The 19,370-nt window shown below is 41.5% G+C and overlaps 1 protein-coding gene across 1 annotated transcript in view; it reads left to right on the forward strand.

The window, feature by feature from the left end:
* Nucleotides 1-451: 451 nt before the first annotated feature.
* The window catches only part of CCNB3 (cyclin B3), a 57,133-nt gene continuing 38,214 nt past the window's right edge, over nt 452-19,370 (forward strand). Inside the window, 3 exon segments of the mRNA XM_032621029.1 lie at nt 452-574; nt 4,173-4,304; nt 14,527-14,613. Of these exon segments, the coding sequence (XP_032476920.1) occupies nt 4,209-4,304; nt 14,527-14,613 (183 nt within the window). The 5' untranslated portion in view covers nt 452-574; nt 4,173-4,208.

Here is a 19,370-nt window from a genome sequence, read left to right on the forward strand (position 1 = left end):
CGCGCCGCGCCGGCTTGCGGGTCTTAGTTCCCTGACCAGGGATTGAACCTGGGCCACGGCAGTGAAAGCGGCGAGTCCTAACCACTGGACCGCCAGGGAATTCCCAAAAGCTTATTAATATTAATGTCTTAATTGCTCTGAACTTCACTACATAATGCAGCGGCTCTCGCCATCCTCCAGCAGGATTATTTAAATGAAAACGAGTCTTTAAAGAGACCCAGCACTCCCGCTTGTCAGCCCAGCCCAGTCCAACCAGGGGTACAGGAAACCACGCCCCGCTGTGAAGTCAATTAGCTGCAGAGTTCAGTTTAAAAATACCCAGCCCCGCCCCTCCTTGCTAGGCGAACTCAAGTCTCAACTGCACGCTGATTTGCCCTTGCTGGCCAATCACCACTGCTCTGCTTCCTGGGCTGTAATTTTCAAAATTCGCTACTGGGCTGATTGGAGAGAGCACGGGGTAAGCTGAGACGGACGCCAGTTGCTGGGACGCGGAGCTCCGGTCATTTCCCGGGCCTCTCCTGGGCTAGGACTGCGTCCGTGGTCTTTCCTCTTCTGCCCTCAATCTCGATATGAGGTAGGCGCCTTTGAACTTGTACTGCCCGCTTGAATGTTCGGTTGTGTCGCACGCGGGTGGGTCCTTGAGCCTCACTCCAGTCACTTGTAACTCACTGTCTTCTTTTGCCGGGATGCATGGGATCCCTGACACGAAACCTTTGCTTTTTCCTGTCAGTCAGCAGTCTGCGGAGAGAGCCCTGTGCGAGGTTGGGCAGGGAGTGTGTATTAGTGGGTGAGATGGCAAAGCAAAAAAACATACAAACCTAAAAAACCAAACAAAAACAACAAAAAACCAAAACTGGGTCCCAGCTTTTAAATGGAGCTACTAGTACACATGCCTGAATCAGAGTACATTTACATAACGTCTTTTCACAAGCGAAACTGTGCAGGATCAATTTCATCCACAAGACGTATTTAAGCTAGAGAATGCTACTTGAGGGATGCCTTTTGAACTACAGGTTGAAGGATATGAAGGAAGATGGAAACGTGTCCTTCCTCCCTTGTCTCCACTGGCTCTCTTCTATCACCACCTCCAACCCCTCCAACTCTGGCTTTCCACTGCTCTCTGCTATGGTCCTCTTGGAATCTTAGAATGTCAGAAGTTGAAGGAATCCTAGAACAGTGCTTCTTAAACTTTAAAGTGCATACAGATCACCTGGGGTTATTAACTTGCACTTCCTGATTTGGTAAGGCCTACCTCGGGGACTGAGATTTTAAATTGCTGACAAGCTCCCAGGTGATGCTAATATTGCTGGTCCATTGACCATGGTTTAAATGTCGAGGAGACTCTGGTCCCACTATCTCATTTTATTAGGTGGGGGAAGGAGGCCTGGAGAGGGAAAAGGGACCTGTCCAGTGTCACTCAGCCAGCTAGGGCAGGATTAGAACTAGACCCTAGGCATCCTTCCCAGCTCAGTGCTGCTTTCATTGACACCATGCTGCTTTCTCTCCCCAGTGTCTTGCTGTCTGTAACCTGCCTTTATATATAAAAAGAAGTCGCTACTGTTTCCTGAGATTGTCTTGATCTACAGTTTTGGACTCTGAGCAATTGGGCTTCTAAAAAGGCCAACTTGCCCCTGTGTGGGTTTCAGCACCAGCCCTGGGATGCCCAGTGGAGTCTTTAACACTCATCAGTGTGTATGTAGGGGAGATGGAAAGTCTGGAAAGCAGAAAGGATTTTAATTTTTTTGTCCAAGTAAGGCTAAGGGTTCTGTAGGTGGTACAAGTTGAGAGTGTTCTACAGAGTGTCCTTTTATGAAAGCATGTTTTTGGTGATGTCAATCCCCTCCCCCCACCTAGTGGCAGGGAAATTAGTTACTTAAGTCAGTGTCTGTGTCTCCCAAAGCAAGTGATTATTGTTCAGGATAATGAAGGTGATACATAACCATCATCTGAAAAACCTTATTTTCTCTGAGGTTTAGTCAGCCTGTGATGTCGTCAGCTGAAAGTTTTCTGGCCTGTTGACTCCAGTTTGATGTTTTCTTTCCACTTGAAAGATAAAGATTTCAGAACATGAGTCTTTGGTCATCCATAAAAAATTGTATGAGGTGTGAATAATAGTGGAGTGAGTGGTTTTCATACAGTGCAGTTAAGGGTGGGTTCACTCAATTTAGCTTTACTGCTGCTTGGCTGAGTTTTGAGGGATGAGATGGAAAATAGGTTTGGATTTGGAGGAAGAGAAGGAGAATAAGACGCACCATTTATTCTGAGTACCAGGTTAAGCTTTGTACATACAAATTTACATTTGAGCCACATGATACCTCTGCAAGTAAGAGGTGGTATAGCTCTTTTGTGAATGAGGAAACTGAGGCTCTAAGATGCTAAGTTGGCTGATTTAGGAGCCCAATTGCTTCTTTTAAAAAAAGTCTATTCATTCTAACTCCTCATTACTCCTCATACTACCACACTATGGCCTTTCACTTTGGACTGTAGGCTATTTTGGAATCTTTTTTGCATACGATCAGAGAGACTTCATGGTATTTTAGAAAAGAGCCCTGGAAAGAGCTGAATGTTCTATGCTGCTTAATAATTTGTCCTGTGTAGTAAGTCACTTAACTCATCTGAGACTGTAAAATGGAAAGAATTGTACTTGCCCTGCTTACCCTCACAGTTTTGTTGGGAGGATTAACTGACATAGTAAATGTGAAGGCACATACTTGTACTAACTTTTCCTTGCCAACAAAATGTTTAATATTCTCCATCCAAAGCAAAGCCCAAGTTAGCCTTTCTTCTTTCTTAAACCTTCCCCTCAAACTGCAGTCTTCTCTGCAGTCTTACCAGCGTGGCCCCAGCCTAGCTTGCAGCCTCTTTCTAACTCCTCCCCAACACATTCTTTATACTCCACACTGCAGGATGTTCCCAAACTTGCTGTGCTCTGCATGTTCAACCCTCTGCCTAGGCTCAGGCTTTCTTTGCCTGGAAAGCTCCCCTGTCTACTTGGGAACCTTTTTGTCGTTTAAGTCCAGATGGAATCTCCCACAAGATTACTGACTTTCCATTGTGTTTCTAAAGTACTTTTTATCTACCGTTTTTAAATCATTTGTCATATTTTTATGTTACTGTTAGAGCTGTGCCTGTGAATACTTCTAGGGTAAGATACATGATTTACTTGTGTTTGTATCTCCATTGCCTGAAGTATCTGGTGCATTGCCTTTAGGGTCTCTCTTATGGAAGTCTGTTCTTTGTCAAATGCAGTTGAGCTTGGACACTGAATATCGGTGGGGTTGGAAGGGCAGTTGTATTTGAGTGGGAAGGGTCTCTTGGATATCCAAGAACTGATTCCTCCTAATTATGTATTTGCTTGTAAGATACATAAGTATATCATAACTATTGGGAACTCACAAACTAAAGGAAATTTAAGGAATGTAGAATGGGATCCCACACTGAGATAGGATGAAGGTAGGACTCTCCCAAGGTCTGTAATGACTGTTAAATTTTTATGTCAAGTGATTTTCAACAAGTTAGTTCCTTCTGCTGTTATCTTTTTATTTTATTTTTTTCTTACTGGGTGTCTGGAACTGGATTACAGTTTCTTGATTGAATGCAGCCTTTGAATACCCTCTGGCCTATTGTGCATACGTGTGTGTGTGTGTGTGTGCGTGCGCGTGTGCGCAGTGTATTCTTTTGCCTTCTCTGTAACATCGTTATAATTGCTGTGGCCAGGACCCCATGCCTTTTAAAGAACATTAACCCTACCAGCGAGCCTCCATACTATATGATCTGTCATGTTCTTGATTATTTTCAATGCAAAACTGTTAATTTGTCCCCAGTGTTCCTAGGCTAAACTAGGGGCTAGGCCACAGTCCCAGTGCCCACAGGGGGTGGCAGGCACTGTACTGAGCTTTTTACATAGAGTATCTCATTTAATTTGAACAGTGCCCTGCAGAGGTACGTATACTTATCTCCATTTTACAGATGAGATAACTGAAGCCTAGGGAGTTTAAGTCACTTGCCCATGGTTAAGTGTGGTAGAACCAAGATTTGAGCCCAGATCTGCTTAAATCAATGTATGTTTTCTCCTAGGGATGCTACAGAGAGACTGGGTTTTCTCAAGGATCTCCAGAGAATTCTGATATTTCTGGTGAATGGTGTTTTAAAGAGTCCTTTTCTGATTGCAGCCCTGCCTTGGATAGATGCTGCTGAATCCATAAGAAATGCCACTGCCACTACCACCCCAACGCTCCAGACGTGAGACTAAGAAATCTCAGTCCAGCAAAATTGTGCCCAGTGATCATGGCCCATCTGAAAAGGTTAGAGCAAGCTGTCCCTCCCAACAGTGTTTCATATAAGCTCTTCCTGTGTCGGTTCAGTCCCTATGCTCATCCCTACATCTTTTGAAATATGTGTGGTTTAATCTGAGAAAGTGGGAAAGGGTGGCAGACCTTGTAGTTGGAGAAGACCATCAAATTAGGACTTAGGGGGAAAGTGTCAACTCTTCTTTCCCGTAAATACATGGCTAAGATGAAGGCCGTCCTCCATAACCTTCAAAAGCAAACAATACTCAGTTCTTATTAGTGATCACATCTATACTCTTACTCTCTCTGAGATGCTCAAAGCACCTTGCCAGGTGGCTGCTTGGTACATCCTGGGGAGAGTATGAAGACTAGGTCAACAAATGTATTATAATGCTTTTTACAGCTATTCAATTTGAAGAATGGGCCCATTTTGAGTTTTTTTTTTTTTTTTTTTTCCAGTACGCGTGCCTCTCACTGCTGTGGCCTCTCCCGTTGCGGAGCACAGGCCCAGCGGCCGTGGCTCACGGGCCCAGCCGCTCCGCAGCATGTGGGATCCTCCCGGACCAGGGCACGAACCCGTGTCCCCTGCATCGGCAGGCGGACTCTCAATCACTGCGCCACCAGGGAAGCCCGAGCCTGCTGTTTTGACCTTGTGGATAGTTTGTCATTCCGACCCTGCGATGTTCTATGTTCCTCATCATTCATATTGTAATCACAGTTTTACTAACCTGATGAATTGTCATTAAGGGAGTATTTCCTGGGGCTTCCCTGGTGGCGCAGTGGTTGAGAGTCCGCCTGCTGATGCAGGGGACACGGATTCGTGCCCCGGTTAGGGAAGATCCCACATGCCGCGCAGCGGCTGGGCCCGTGAGCCATGGCTGCTGAGCCTGCGCGTCCGGAGCCTGTGCTCCACAGCGGGAGAGGCCACAACAAATGAGAGGCCCGCGTACCGAAAAAAAAAAAAAAAGAGTATTTCCTGGAGCAAACATCATTAGGTCAATTTATTTTCCTTGATTGGTTTTCTCTCAGCACAGATAAACACTTTCTAATCATTTTCATTTTTGTCTCACTGAAATGATTTTCTTGGAGGGGCCAAATGTGTTTTTCCTATGTAAATTTGGCAAGAAAGATTTGATACATTGATCAGATTTTTGTCCATATCCAATTTTCTGATTAGAGTTCTGCCACTGTAAGTTTTCTTCTGTGGCAGTTATTTTTCTAAATCCAACTCTCTCAGGGCACATTTTGCAAATATAAGTTTTATTGAGTTCAGTTTCACCCATTGATTTTATTTGGGGCTGGTTATTTCTACCAGTAATATTAAGTAGGAATTGGATAACAGACCAACAGTTAATTTCTTAGCCAATTTGAGAGAAAATAGTAATTTATTTTTTGCTAATTATTTCCACTAGGATTATTTATCATGAACTAGATAAGAGACTAATAGTTTACTTATTTCTTAGCTTAATCAATTAAAAAACAGAAGTAATTCTTCTCAGCTCTTTCAGGATTGCACCACTGTGCTAGATTGTTCTATTGTAATATGAATCCAGTTCTCTAAATTTGTAATCACTGTGTTATGTGCTAACTGTCCATGATGTAAATAGAGAACAGGGAAAATAACTGGTCTGACCTCAATGTTCTGCTTCATATTATAACAACTCTCTGACATAGGTAGGGCAGGGTTCTCAATTCATAAAGGAAATCTGATACTTAGGAGACTTTCACCAAATAAAAACTGTTAGGGAACAGAAAAGCCCTACAGTGTGATTAACCTTAATCTCTAACCCCACAGAGATAGTCTTGTTCATTTGGGAGTGGAGTAAGGCATGTGTAGATAAACACTACCTAGAAAGGAAGCTCCCTTTGATCCAAAATACTCACCCTTCCTCCTTTCCCCCATCTCTCCCCTGTATACACTAGAAGAGATTACTATGAATTACCAAACTCCTTTCTTAAAATACAAAATTTCCCCTATGAGGTTTAAAAACATATTGGACTATATACTTTTTCTTTTTTTACATCTTTATTGGAGTATAATTGCTTTACAATGGTGTGCTAATTTCTGCTTTATAACAAAGCGAATCAGATATACATATACATATGTCCCCATATCTCTTCCCTCTTGCGTCTCCCTCCCTCCCACCCTCCCTATCCTACCCCTCTAGGTGGTCACAAAGCACCTAGCTGATCTCACTGTGCTATGCGGCTGCTTCCCACTAGCTATCTATTTTACGTTTGGTAGTGTATATATGTCCATGCCACTCTCTCACTTTGTCACAGCTTACCCTTCCCCCTCCCCATATCCTCAAGTCCATTCTCTAGTAGGTCTGTGTTTTTATTCCTGTCTTACTCCTGGGTTCTTCATGACATTTTGTTCCCTTAAATTCCATATATATGTGTTAGCATACGGTATTTGTCTTTCTCCTTCTGACTTACTTCACTCTGTATGACAGACTCTAGGTCCATCCACCTCATTACAAATAGCTCAATTTCGTTTCTTTTTATGGCTGAGTAATATTCCATTGTATATATGTGCCACATCTTCTTTATCCATTCATCCGATGATGGACACCTAGGTTGTTTCCATCTCTTGGCTATTGTAAATAGAGCTGCAATGAACGTTGTGGTACACGACTCTTTTTGAATTATGGTTTTCTCAGGGTATATGCCCAGTAGTGGGATTGCTGGGTCATATGGTAGTTCTCTTTTTAGTTTTTTAAGGATCCTCCATACTGTTCTCCATAGTGGCTGTACCAATTCACATTCCCACCAGCAGTGCAAGAGTGTTCCCTTTTCTCCACACCCTCTCCAGCATATATTGTTTCTAGATTTTTTGATGATGGCCATTCTGACTGGTGTGAGATGATATCTCATTGTAGTTTTGATTTGCATTTCTCTAATGATTAATGATGTTGAGCATTCTTTCATGTGTTTGTTGGCAGTCTGTATAACTTTGGAGAAATGTCTATTTAGGTCTTCTGCCCATTTTTGGATTGGGTTGTTTGTTTTTTTGTTATTGAGCTGCATGAGCTGCTTGTAAATTTTGGAGATTAATCCTTTGTCAGTTGCTTCATCAGCAAATATTTTCTCCCATTCTGAGGGTTGTCTTTTGGTCTTGTTTATGGTTTCCTTTGCTGTGCAAAAGCTTTGAAGTTTCATTAGGTCCCATTTGTTTATTTTTGTTTTTATTTCCATTTCTCTAGGAGGTGGGTCAAAAAGGATCTTGCTGTGATTTATGTCATAGAGTGTTCTGCCTATGTTTTCCTCTAGGAGTTTGATAGTTACTGGCCTTACATTTAGGTCTTTAATCCATTTTGAGCTTATTTTTGTGTATGGTGTTAGGGAGTGATCTAATCTCATACTTTTACATGTACCTGTCCAGTTTTCCCAGCACCACTTATTGAAAAGGCTGTTCTTTCTCCACTGTACATTCCTGCCTCCTTTATCAAAGATAAGGTGACCATATGTGCGTGGGTTTAGCTCTGGGCTTCCTATCCTGTGCCATCGCTTTATATTTCTGTTTTTGTGCCAGTACCATACTGTCTTGATTACTGTAGCTTTGTAGTATAATCTAAAGTCAGGGAGCCTGATTCCTCCGGCTCTGTTTTTCGTTCTCAAGATTGCTTTGGCTATTCGGGGTCTTTTGTGTTTCCATACAAGTTGTGAAATTTTTTGTTCTAGTTCTGTGAAAAATGCCATTGGTAGTTTGATAGGGATTGCACTGAATGAGTAGATTGCTTTGGGTAGTAGAGGCATTTTCACAATGTTGATTCTTCCAATCCAAGAACATGGTATATCTCTCCATCTATTTGTAACATCTTTAATTTCTTTCATCAGTGTCTTGTACTTTTCTGCATACAGGTCTTTTGTCTCCTTAGGTAGATTTTTTCCTAGGTATTTTATTCTTTTTGTTGCAGTGGTAAATGCGTGTGTTTTCTTGATTTCACTTTCAGAGTTTTCATCATTAGTGTATAGGAATGCCAGAGATTTCTGTGCATTAATTTTGTTTCCTGCTACTTTACCAAATTCAGTGATTAGCTCTAGTACTTTTCTGGTAGCATCTTTAGGATTCTCAGGTGACATGTATAGTATCATGTCACCTGCAAACAGTGACAGCTTTACTTCTTCTTTTCTGATTTGGATTCCTTTTATTTCCTTCTCTTCTCTGATTGCCGTGGCTAAAACTTACAAAACTATGTTGAATAAGAGTGGTGAGAGTGGGCAACCTTGTCTTGTTCCTGATCTTAGTGGAAATGCTTTCAGTTTTTCACCAATGAGGACGATGTTGGCTGTAGGTTAGTCATATATGGCCTTTATTATGTTGAAGAAAGTTCCCTCTATGCCTACTTACTGGAGGGTTTTTATCATAAATGGGTGTTGAATTTTGTCGAAAGCTTTCTCTGCATCTATTGAGATGATCATATGGTTTTTCTCCTTCAATTTGTTAATATGGTGTATCACGTTGATTGATTTGCGTATATTGAAGAATCCTTGCATTCCTGGAATAAACCCCACTTGATCATGGTGTATGATCCTTTTAATGTGTTGTTGGATTCTGTTTGCTAGTATTTTGTTGAGGATTTTTGCATCTATGTTCATCAGTGATATTGGCCTGTAGTTTTCTTTCTTTGTGACATCCTTGTCTGGTTTTGGTATCAGAGTGACGGTGGCCTCGTAGAATGAGTTTGGGAATGTTCCTGCCTCTGCTATACTTTGGAAGAGTTTGAGAAGGATAGGTGTTAGCTCTTCTCTAAATGTTTGATAGAATTCTCCTGTGAAGCCATCTGGTCCTGGGCTTTTGTTTGTTGGAAGATTTTTAATCACAGTTTCAATTTCAGTGCTTGTGATTGGTCTGTTCATATTTTCTATTTCTTCCTGATTCAGTCTTGGCAGGTTGTGCTTTTCTAAGAACTTGTCCATTTCTTCCAGGTTGTCCATTTTATTGGCATAGAGTTGCTTGTAGTAATTTCTCATGCTCTTTTGTATTTCTGCAATGTCAGTTGTTACTTCTCCTTTTTCATTTCTAATTCTATTGATTTGAGTCTTCTTCCTTTTTTTCTTGGTGAGTCTGACTTCTGGTTTATCAATTTTGTATATCTTGTCAAAGAAGCACCTTTTAGTTTTATTGGTCTTTGCCGTCATTTCCTTCATTTCTTTTCCATTTATTTCTGGTCTGATCTTTATGATTTCTTTCCTTCTGCTAACTTTGGGGTTTTTTTGTTCTTCTTTCTCTAATTGCTTTAGGTGCAGGGGTAGGTTGTTTATTCGAGATTTTTCCTGTTTCTTAAGGTAGGAATTTATTGTTATAAACTTCCCTCTTAGAACTGCTTTTGCTGCATCCCATAGGTTTTGGGTCGTCGTGTCTCCATTGTCATTTGTTTCTAGGTATTTTTAAATTTCCTCTTTGATTTCTTCAGTGATCACTTCGTTATTAAGTAGTGTATTGTTTAGCTTCCATGTGTTTGTATTTCTTACAGATCTTTTCCTGTAATTGATATCTAGTCTCATAGCATTGTGGTTGGAAAAGATACTTGATACAATTTCAGTTTTCTTAAATTTACCAGGGCTTGTTTTGTGACCCAAGATATGATTTATCCTGGAGAATGTTCCATGAGCACTTGAGAAAAATGTGTATTCTGTTGTTTTTGGATGGAATGTCCTATAAGTATCAATTAAGTCTATCTTGTTCAATGTATCATTTAAAGCTTGTGTTTCCCTATTTATTTTCATTTTGGTTGATCTGTCCATGGGCGAAAGTGGGGTGTTGAAGTCCCTACTGTGACTGTGTTCCTTTCGATTTCCCTTTTATGGCTGTTAGTATTTGCCGTATGTATTGAGGTGCTCCTATGTTGGGTGCATAAATATTTACAATTGTTATATCTTCTTCTTGGATCGATCCCTTGATCATTATGTAGTGTCCTTCTCTGTCTCTTGTAATAGTCTTTATTTTAAAGTCTATTTTGTCTGATATGAGAATTGCTACTCCCGCTTTCTTTTGGTTTCCATTTGCATGGACTGTCTTTTTCCATCCCCTTACTTTCAGTCTGCATGTGTCTCTAGTCCTGAAGTGGGTCTCTTGTAGACAGCATATATATGGGTCTTGTTTTTGTATCCATTCAGCCAGTCTGTGTCTTTTGGTGGGAGCATTTAATCCATTTAATTTAAGGTAATTATCGATATGTATGTTCCTATTCCCATTTTCTTAATTGTTTTGGGTTTGTTATTGTAGGTCTTTTCCTTCTCTTGTGTTCCTTGCCTGGAGAAGTTCGTTTAGCATTCGTTGTAAAGCTGGTTTGGTGGTGCTGAACTCTCTCAGCTTTTGCTTGTCTGTAAAGGTTTTAATATCTCCATCAAATCTGAATGAGATCCTTGCTGTTTAGAGTAATCTTGGTTGTTGGTTTTTCTCCTTCATCACTTTAAGTGTGTCCTGCCAGTCCCTTCTGGCCTGCAGAGTTTCTGCTGAAAGATCAGCTGTTAACCTTATGGGGATTCCCTTGTGGGTTATTTGTTGTTTTTCCCTTGCTGCTTTTAATATGTTTTCTTTTTATTTAATTTTTGACAGTTTGATTAATATGTGTCTTGGCATATTTCACCTCGGATTTATCCTGTATGGGACTCTCTGTGCTTCCTGGACTTGATTAACTCTTTCCTTTCCCATATTAGGGAAGTTTTCAACTCTAATCTCTTCAAATAATTTCTCAGTCCCTTTCTTTTTCTCTTCTTCTGGAACCCCTATAATTCGAATGCTGGTGCGTTTAATGTTGTCCCAGAGGTCTCTGAGACTGTCCTCGATTCTTTTCATTCTTTTTTCTTTATTCTGCTCTGCAGTAGTTATTTCCGCTATTTTATCTTCCAGGTCACTTATCCGTTCTTCTGCCTCAGTTATTCTGCTATTGATCCCATCTAGAGTATTGTTAATTTCATTTATCGTGTTGTTCATTGTTGTTTGTTTCATCTTTAGTTCTTCTGGGTCCTTGTTAAATGTTTCTTGCATTTTCGCTATTCTATTTCCAAGATTTTGGATCATCTTTACTATCATTATTCTGAATTATTTTTTCAGGTAGACTGCCTATTTCCTCTTCATTTGTTAGGTCTGGTGGGTTTTTTCCTTGCTCCTTAATGTGCTGTGTGCTTTTCTGTCTTCTCATTTTGCTTATCTTGCTGTGTTTGGGGTCTCCTTTTTGCAGGCTGCAGGTTCGTAGTTCCCATTGTTTTTGGTGTCTGTCCCCAGTGGCTAAGGTTGGTTCAGTGGGTTGTGTAGCCTTCCTGGTAGAGGGGACTAGTGCCTGTGTTCTGGTGGATGAGGCTGGATCTTGTCTTTCTGGTGGGCAGGTCCATGTCTGGTGGTGTGTTTTGGGGTGTCTGTAGACTTATTATGATTTTGGGCAGCCTCTCTGCTAATGGGTGGGGTTGTGTTCCTGTCTTGCTAGTTGTTTGGCATAGGATGTCCAGCACTGTAGCTTGCTGGTCATTGAGTGAAGCTGGGTGCTGGTGTTGAGATGGAGATCTCTGGGAGATTTTCGCCATTTGATATTATGTGGAGCTGGGAGGTCTCTTGTGAACCAGTGTCCTGAAGTTGGCTCTCCCACATCAGAGGCACAGCACTGACTCCTGGCTGCAGCACCAAGAGCCTTTCATCCACATGGCTCAGAATAAAAGGTAGAAAAAGTAGAAAGAAAGAGAGAGAGAGAGAGAGAGAGAGAGAGAGAGAGAGAGAGAGGGAGTGGGAGGGAGGGAGGAAGGAAGAAAGAAAAGAAAGTAAGATGAAAGAGGATAAAATAAAATAAAGTAAGATAAAATAAAATAAAGTTATTAAAATAAAAATAATTATTAAGAATAATTTTTTAACAGAAAAACAAAACAAAACAAACAATATAACGGACGGATAGAACCCTAGGACAAATGGTGAAAGCAAAGCTATACAGACAAAATCTCACACAGAAGCATACACATACCCACTCAGAAAAAGAGGAAAAGGGGAAAAAATAATAAATCTTGCTCTCAAAGTCCACCTCCTCAATTTGGGATGGTTCGTTGTCTATTCATGTATTCCACAGATGCAGTGTACATCAAGTTGATTGTGGAGCTTTAATCCGCTGCTTCTGAGGCTGCTGGGAGAGATTTCCCTTTCTCTTCTTTGTTCCCACAGCTCCCGGGGCTCAGCTTTGGATTTGGCCCTGCCTCTGCGTGTAGGTCGCCGCAGGGCATCTGTTCTTCTCTCAGACAGGACGGGGTTAAAGGAGCAGCTGCTTCGGGGACTCTGGCTCACTCAGGTCTGGGGGAGGGAGGGGTGCGGATGTGGGGCGAACCTATGGCGGCAGAAGCCAGCGGGACGTTGCACCAGACTGAGGCGTGCCGTGCGTTCTCCCTCGGAAATTGTCCCTGGATCCCGGGACCCTGGCAGTGGTGGGCTGCACAGTCTCCCCCGAAGGGAGGTGTGGATAGTGACCTGTGCTTGCACACAGGGTTCTTGGTGGCGGCAGCAGCAGCCTTAGCGTCTCATGCCCGTCTTTGGGGTCCACGCTGTTAGCTGCAGCTCGCACCCGTCTCTGGAGCTCCTTTAAGCAGCGCTCTTAATCCCCTCTCCTCGCGCCCCAGGAAACAAAGAGGGAAGAAAAAGTTTCTTGCCTCTTCGGCAGGTCCAGACTTTTCCCTGGACTCCCTCCCGGCTAGCCATGGTGCACTAACGCCCTGCAGGCTGTGTTCACGCTGCCAACCCCAGTCCTCTCCCTGGGATCCGACTGAAGCCCGAGCCTCAGCTTCCAGCCCCCGCCCACCCCAGCGGGTGAGCAGATCAGCCTCTCGGGCTGGTGAGTTGCAGTTGGCACCGATCCTCTCTGCGCGAATCTCTCCGCTTTGCTCTCCGCAGCCCTGTTACTGTGCTCTCCTCCGCGGCCCCGAACCTCTCCCCCTCCGCCACCCGCAGCCTCCGCCCACGAAGGGGCTTCTTAGTGTGTAGAAACCTTCCCTCCTTCATAGCTCACTCCCACTGGTGCAGGTCCCGTCCCTATCCTTTTGTCTCTGTTTATTCTTTTTTATTTTACCCTACCCAGCTACGTGGAGTTTTTCTTGCCTTTTTGTAAGTCTGAGGTCTTCTGCCAGCGTTCAGTAGGTGTTCTGTAGGAGTTGTTCCACGTGTAGATATATTTCTGTTGTATCTGTGGGGAGTTAGGTGATCTCTGCGTCTTACTCTTCCCTCATCTTCCCGATTCCAAAAAACTATCTCTTCAATCTTGGAGGCAGCGATTTGCCCTGTGTCCACCACCTTCTCTTACAGATCCAATAAGAGTTGTTGATTTTCTAGTTGTTATTAGGGTGGAGTGACAGCTTCCAAGTTTCGTACATGTGGAGCTGCTAGTGTTGGATGGTCTCCTGCAGAGGCAGAGGATGGCTGTGGCTCACCGTGGGGACAAGGACACTGGCAGAATTTCTGAGAAGTACTCCTTGGTGTGAGCCCTCCGAGAGTCTGCCATTAGCCCCACCAAAGAGCTGGGTAGGCTCTAGTGTTGAGGTGCCTCAGGCCAAACAACTAGCAGGGAGGAAACCCAGCCCCACCCATCAGCCTGGACTATATACTTTTAAAATACTATTTCTGGCCGTTTATACTTTATATAGATTTTTAAAAAACATGTTTTCTCTTATTTGGTCCTCAAATGCGGTAGGTTATTATTCCAATTTTACTGATGAGGCAACTAAGTGACTTGTGCAAGGTCAATAGCTAATAAAGAGCTGATCCTGGATCAGTATCTAGGTATGTGTGTTATTGTCCTTATTGAGAATGTCTTAAATCAACTACTTAACATAAGAGACACTTAAATTTTGTTAAATCATTGAACTAATTTAACTGGGAACGTCCATATTAAAGGAATGACTGGGAGTTGCAGGGTGGTGGGGGTGGTGATGGTTAATCTTGGCTAGTATAACCATGAATATGAGAGGAGTAAGAGAGAAAATTAGCTTCACCAAGCTAGTTTGCTCATTCTGAGAGTTACACTGACAGTTATCTTTTCTCCTCCCAGCCTTGTCCCTATCATCAATGATTACCTCCTTCAGTGACTGTCAAAGCAGTGGGTTCCAAAATTTCCTTTTGTTGTAGTTTATTGGGGTTTATTATATGCGTCTACAGTTGCTTGGAGACTCAGCCATTCCCCCCCTGAGCCCCAAAGATGACCTGACGTCCCTGAAAAGACTGTTCACAATTGGATATACGCATTTACCTCTTTTACTTTTTTAGAGAGAGGAGAATCACCAAGCAAAGATATCTCCATCTTCACCTCAGGGACCACTCAAAAAGAGGTCAGCTTTTGAAGATCTCACCAACGTGAGTATGCCAGTCTAGTCCTCTGCCATGGTGTAGCATAAGGTTTAGACAGCCTCTTCCTTGAGGGACCTTTCCAGTTTACCAAACTCTGACCCTCTCTAGAATGTTGAGAGCCAATTTTATTTGGAATCAATGACCCAATTTCAGAAACTGCAGTGGCTCTTCTGCTGCCACATACCATCTGGATTAATTGATGGAGCTCTCTGGAAGCAGTATGAGTGATTATCAGGTATGAAATTGTAGAGAAATATGAGAACTTTGGGATCTTGCATTTAGATAAAGACCAGAGGTGGCTCAGCTGGTTGCATAGGCCTTGGAGGTAAGTACTTTGGTAGATTCATTGTAGTCTAGGGCAGTGTTTATCAATTCAAGCACTATGGGCATTTTTGAACAGCAAAGTTTTTCTATTGTATATGACTGACTTCAGCCAGCATTCCTGGTCCCTAGCATTAAGTTCCAGCAGCATCCAAGTCATAGTGACAATCAAAAATGTCGTCTGATGTACAGAACCATTGATGACCACAGTTCCATGATCTGGTTTTCAACTATGGAGATCTAGAAACTCAATTTTGACTAGAATTCCTGAGTTCACTTCCAAGTTACCTCCCTTCTGGTGTTATTAAGGCGCCCGCAAAAAAATATTTACTAGTTAGAAAGTTACTAGCTGAATATAAAATTGAGTCAGAGGTAATCTTTGGTCTTAGAAAATAATAATAACTGATGTCTCCTGAGTGTTTACCACGTGTCAAGCACTATTCTAAGCATTTTCCCCTGTATCCACTCACTTAATCCTCATAAAATCCTCTGAGGCAGATACTATAATTATCTCCACTTCACAGATAAAGACTTGCCCAATGTTGTTTTTGAAGTCTGTTTCATCTAGGTTACAGAGAACCCTAGTGGACCCTATCCTGCCCTCTATAATAGTGTCCTTCTGTGGCTACCAGAATTCTTACATCTGCTAGATAATATTTTACCCCCTTGGGCAGGATTGGATAAGCATTGGCAAAGTTCTCCCCTTTGTATCTCTGCTCTTTAGATGCTACGTGACCACCTTTGTGCTAAAACAGTCTTTTCCCCATGCAGATTACAACATGTATGATTGTGTTACAGCTTCCTGCATAATCAGATTTACTCTAGATTGCTTGAAAGAGCTACCTCCCACACAGACCTGTAAGGTTAGATTCATTTCCTGACTTATTTAACCATGGCTCTAGAAACTTGCTTGAAATAAGGTAGCCACAGAAATCAGAAGCAGATGCAGCTCATCTTAATGTAGCTTCCCTTGGCCTCCAGAGTCCCTGATGGGAGTCCAGTGACACTGTGCAAAGCAAAGTCTAACCGCATATGAAAAACTTTCCTGCCATGTCTCAGTCCTCTTTTTGTTGTGAAGTTTATATCATCATTCATAAAGAACAAACACAAATAAATTAATAGGAAACATGCTAGGACCCTCCTGATTCTCCAACTGAATTCAACATCTGTTAGGCCACATACTTGTCCAGGGTTGGGGAATGCAAGTCATCCCTGAGCAGTATCTCTGCCTCTAGCTTTTCAGAAGCTCAGAAAGCCCATTTCCCTTTTGTGTTCAAGTCCCGGTCACCTTGAATGATCTTTGGTGCTTTCCAGACAAAGTTCTATCATTACAGTGTACCTAAGCCATTCCAGGGTTGGGCATTTCTGCAGACGTCTGAGCTCATTTCTTTGAGGGTTGAGGACTCTTTTCTCTCTGAATTTTGGGGTTTCCCTTTATGATGATTTGCTTCTTCCTGTCAGTATTACTTCGTTTCCATGTCCCCATATCTGTCTTCTCCTCAACATTCACCACAGTGAGGTCCTGGCTTGCCAAAAGAGCTGATCTGTTTTAATTAGTTAGTCTGCTGTGAGTGTTCTTTTTTTCCCTCTCCTTTATCCTTTCAGCATGGGAAGGACTTTTGATTTGTTAGAGCTTGTCCAAAGCCAGTGGATGAGGAGATAAAGTCTATTTCCTAAATTATTTTTTGCCAGTAGGATTGTCATCTCTATTTTCCTATTTTTTGGTGAAAGAATTATGGGGAGATACTGGTAAAGGTCCCCTTGAGCTTAGATCTGAAAATATTAGTGCTTTGAACCTTCACATATGGCAAGTTGAAAATTTCACCCCTGGGGATTAGGGTCTCCACCTCTCTCCTGCCAAGAACGCACATCTTTTCCAAAGCCGGATCTCAGCCTGACACATAAGGAGTTTGTAAAACTTTAGGTGAAATTAAAATGCAAACTGTGTCAAGCTCTTTGAAGAGCAGAAGTGGACAACAACTTGAGGGCCTAAGAAAGAATTCCCTGTTGGATTGTAGTTGCTTATTATGATATGATGATACAAAGGCATAATTTTTTATACTTCATTTGGAAATGATTTCAGATTTATAAAAAGTTGCAAAAATAAAAAACAGTACAAAGAACACACATATGCTGTTTACCTAGATTCATGTATTACTAACATTTTATCCTATCTGCTTACATACATCATGGTCCTTTACCATGAAGTACTTAGGGTATTTCAGTGTATATAGAGAAAGAGTCTCTATATACTATTTCTCCTCAGAGAAATAGTCTTACATAAACACAGTGCAGTCAACAACTTTATACATTTACATTGATAAAGCGTTTTTATGTAATCTATTGTCCATATTCCAATTTTTTTCCATTGACTTTGTAAAATCAATGTTATAAGCACTTTTTCCCCTCCAGTAATGGATCCAGTCTAGGGTCGTTTACTTGTCATGTCTCTAGCTTCTTTTAATCTGGAACACTTCCATAGCCTTTCTTTGTTTTTTATGATATTTTTGAAGAATGCAGTCCCACCCAGAACATTCCTCATTTTGTGTTTGTCTGATGTTTCCATGTGATTAGATTGATGTTATATATGCTTGGCTGGAGTACTATATAGGTGATGTTCTGTCCTTAGAGTATCACATCTGGAGGCACATGACATCCATCTGTCCCTCATTGGTGAGGTTAATTTTGATCACCCAGTCAAGATGTTGTCTGGTTTCTCCGCTGTATAATTACTGTTTATTTTTTTCCTTTTGCAACTAATAATCTGTGGGACACACCCTTAAGAGCCTCCAAATAGCCACTCTTCATCAAAATGTCCCCTAGATTTAGCATTCATTGATGATTTTTGCCTAACAATCTTTTTGATGATTTTTCCAACTCTAGCACTTGCTCCCCATTTACCAGTCTACAAGCAGAGGCCTCCCTTCTTCCCTGTTTATTTATTATTGGTACAGACTTATGAATTCCTGTTTTTTCAGTGGTTTGTTGTTCAGTATTGTATTTTATTATTTTGGTGCTCAAATTGTCCCAAATTTGGTCACTAGGGTCCCCCTTAATCTGACTACTGTGTCTTTGTGACATACTATCATCATTTTTTTGAGCATTTTCTTTCCAGCATAACAGGATGTTCCAGGATGTTCTTGTACCTATTTTATTGGCATGGAGTCAACCATTTCTGTGAAGAATTCCTGTTCCTTTTAGTGGGGAATGGTATTAGAGACCAAGATCTCAGTGCTAGGTGTGCTACTGCGGTGTCTGCTTTTTCGGCCCTTTCTGCAGACAGAGTTAGGAAATGTCTGCATGTATATATACATATAGATACACACATATCTGTACTTAAACATATATATGTATATATATACACACATATATCTATATATACAAATACACACACTCCTGTATACTCAGATGTATATACACATATACCTATTTAAGAAATCATGAGTCCACACAGCTCCCATTCCAAAACGTACAGGGTTCTTTCTTGTATTCCTCAATCCGTGTTTATATGTTCCTTCTCTACAATGAGAACAATGGTTCACAAGATCATCAACACATTTACTCAATACTATAATACATCTAAAAGAGTTTCAGAATTACTTCTTCCACACCACCATAATAAACACACCTACTAAAAAGAGTTCTAGATTTATTTGCAATATTCTCTACCATCCCACAAACACATCCTGAATGAGGATGTATATGGTGAGGGTGTATAGTCTGTGTTTACTTGGATTAGTTGTTTATTATCTTGTATTTCCTTCTGTTTTCTTTCTTTTGTCCTTCAGTGTGGTTATGGTATTTATTTGGAATATAATTAGATTCCATTTGTTTCATTTTAAAGGCATAACCTTTAAGATTATTTTTACTGACATTATTCACAGTCCCATGATCTCTTCTACTGTTTAATAGAATTAGTCATGATTAGAGTTTCTGGTGGAGCTTTCCAGAGCCCCATGTTAAATAAATATCCCCTCAGTGAGATGGGATAGATGTATCACAGGTAGTGTTGTATTAGAGGTCTATCCTGAAAAGCTAGTTGATCTTGGTATACTCAGGCAGCAAAGCCAGTTATATTACCTTTTCCCCCCCTGAACATCTTATGGGGCCAAAATGGAATGTGATGTTTACAAAACATCTTTTTGAGAATTTGCCAGCCAATATGCCTGACATTGGAGATCAGAACTACATCATATGTATCTTGAAATCACTTAGGGCTGCTATTTAGCTAATATGCACCAGGACTACTGTACTGCTAGCTTCCATCATGACTAGTTGGCACCAGTACCATACTGGTTGTAAAATGTTTTGATCAATGTTCCTGGTAACACCCGAACAAGGTGTCCAGGGTGTGGATGTGTGTCAGGACCTTCCTGTGAGAACCACCTATTGGTTAATTTGAGGTTCTCTCTCTCTCTCTCTCTCTCTCTATTTCCTTGCTT

This window comes from Phocoena sinus, chromosome X, assembly GCF_008692025.1.
Source record: "Phocoena sinus isolate mPhoSin1 chromosome X, mPhoSin1.pri, whole genome shotgun sequence".
Classification (NCBI taxonomy): domain Eukaryota; kingdom Metazoa; phylum Chordata; class Mammalia; order Artiodactyla; family Phocoenidae; genus Phocoena; species Phocoena sinus.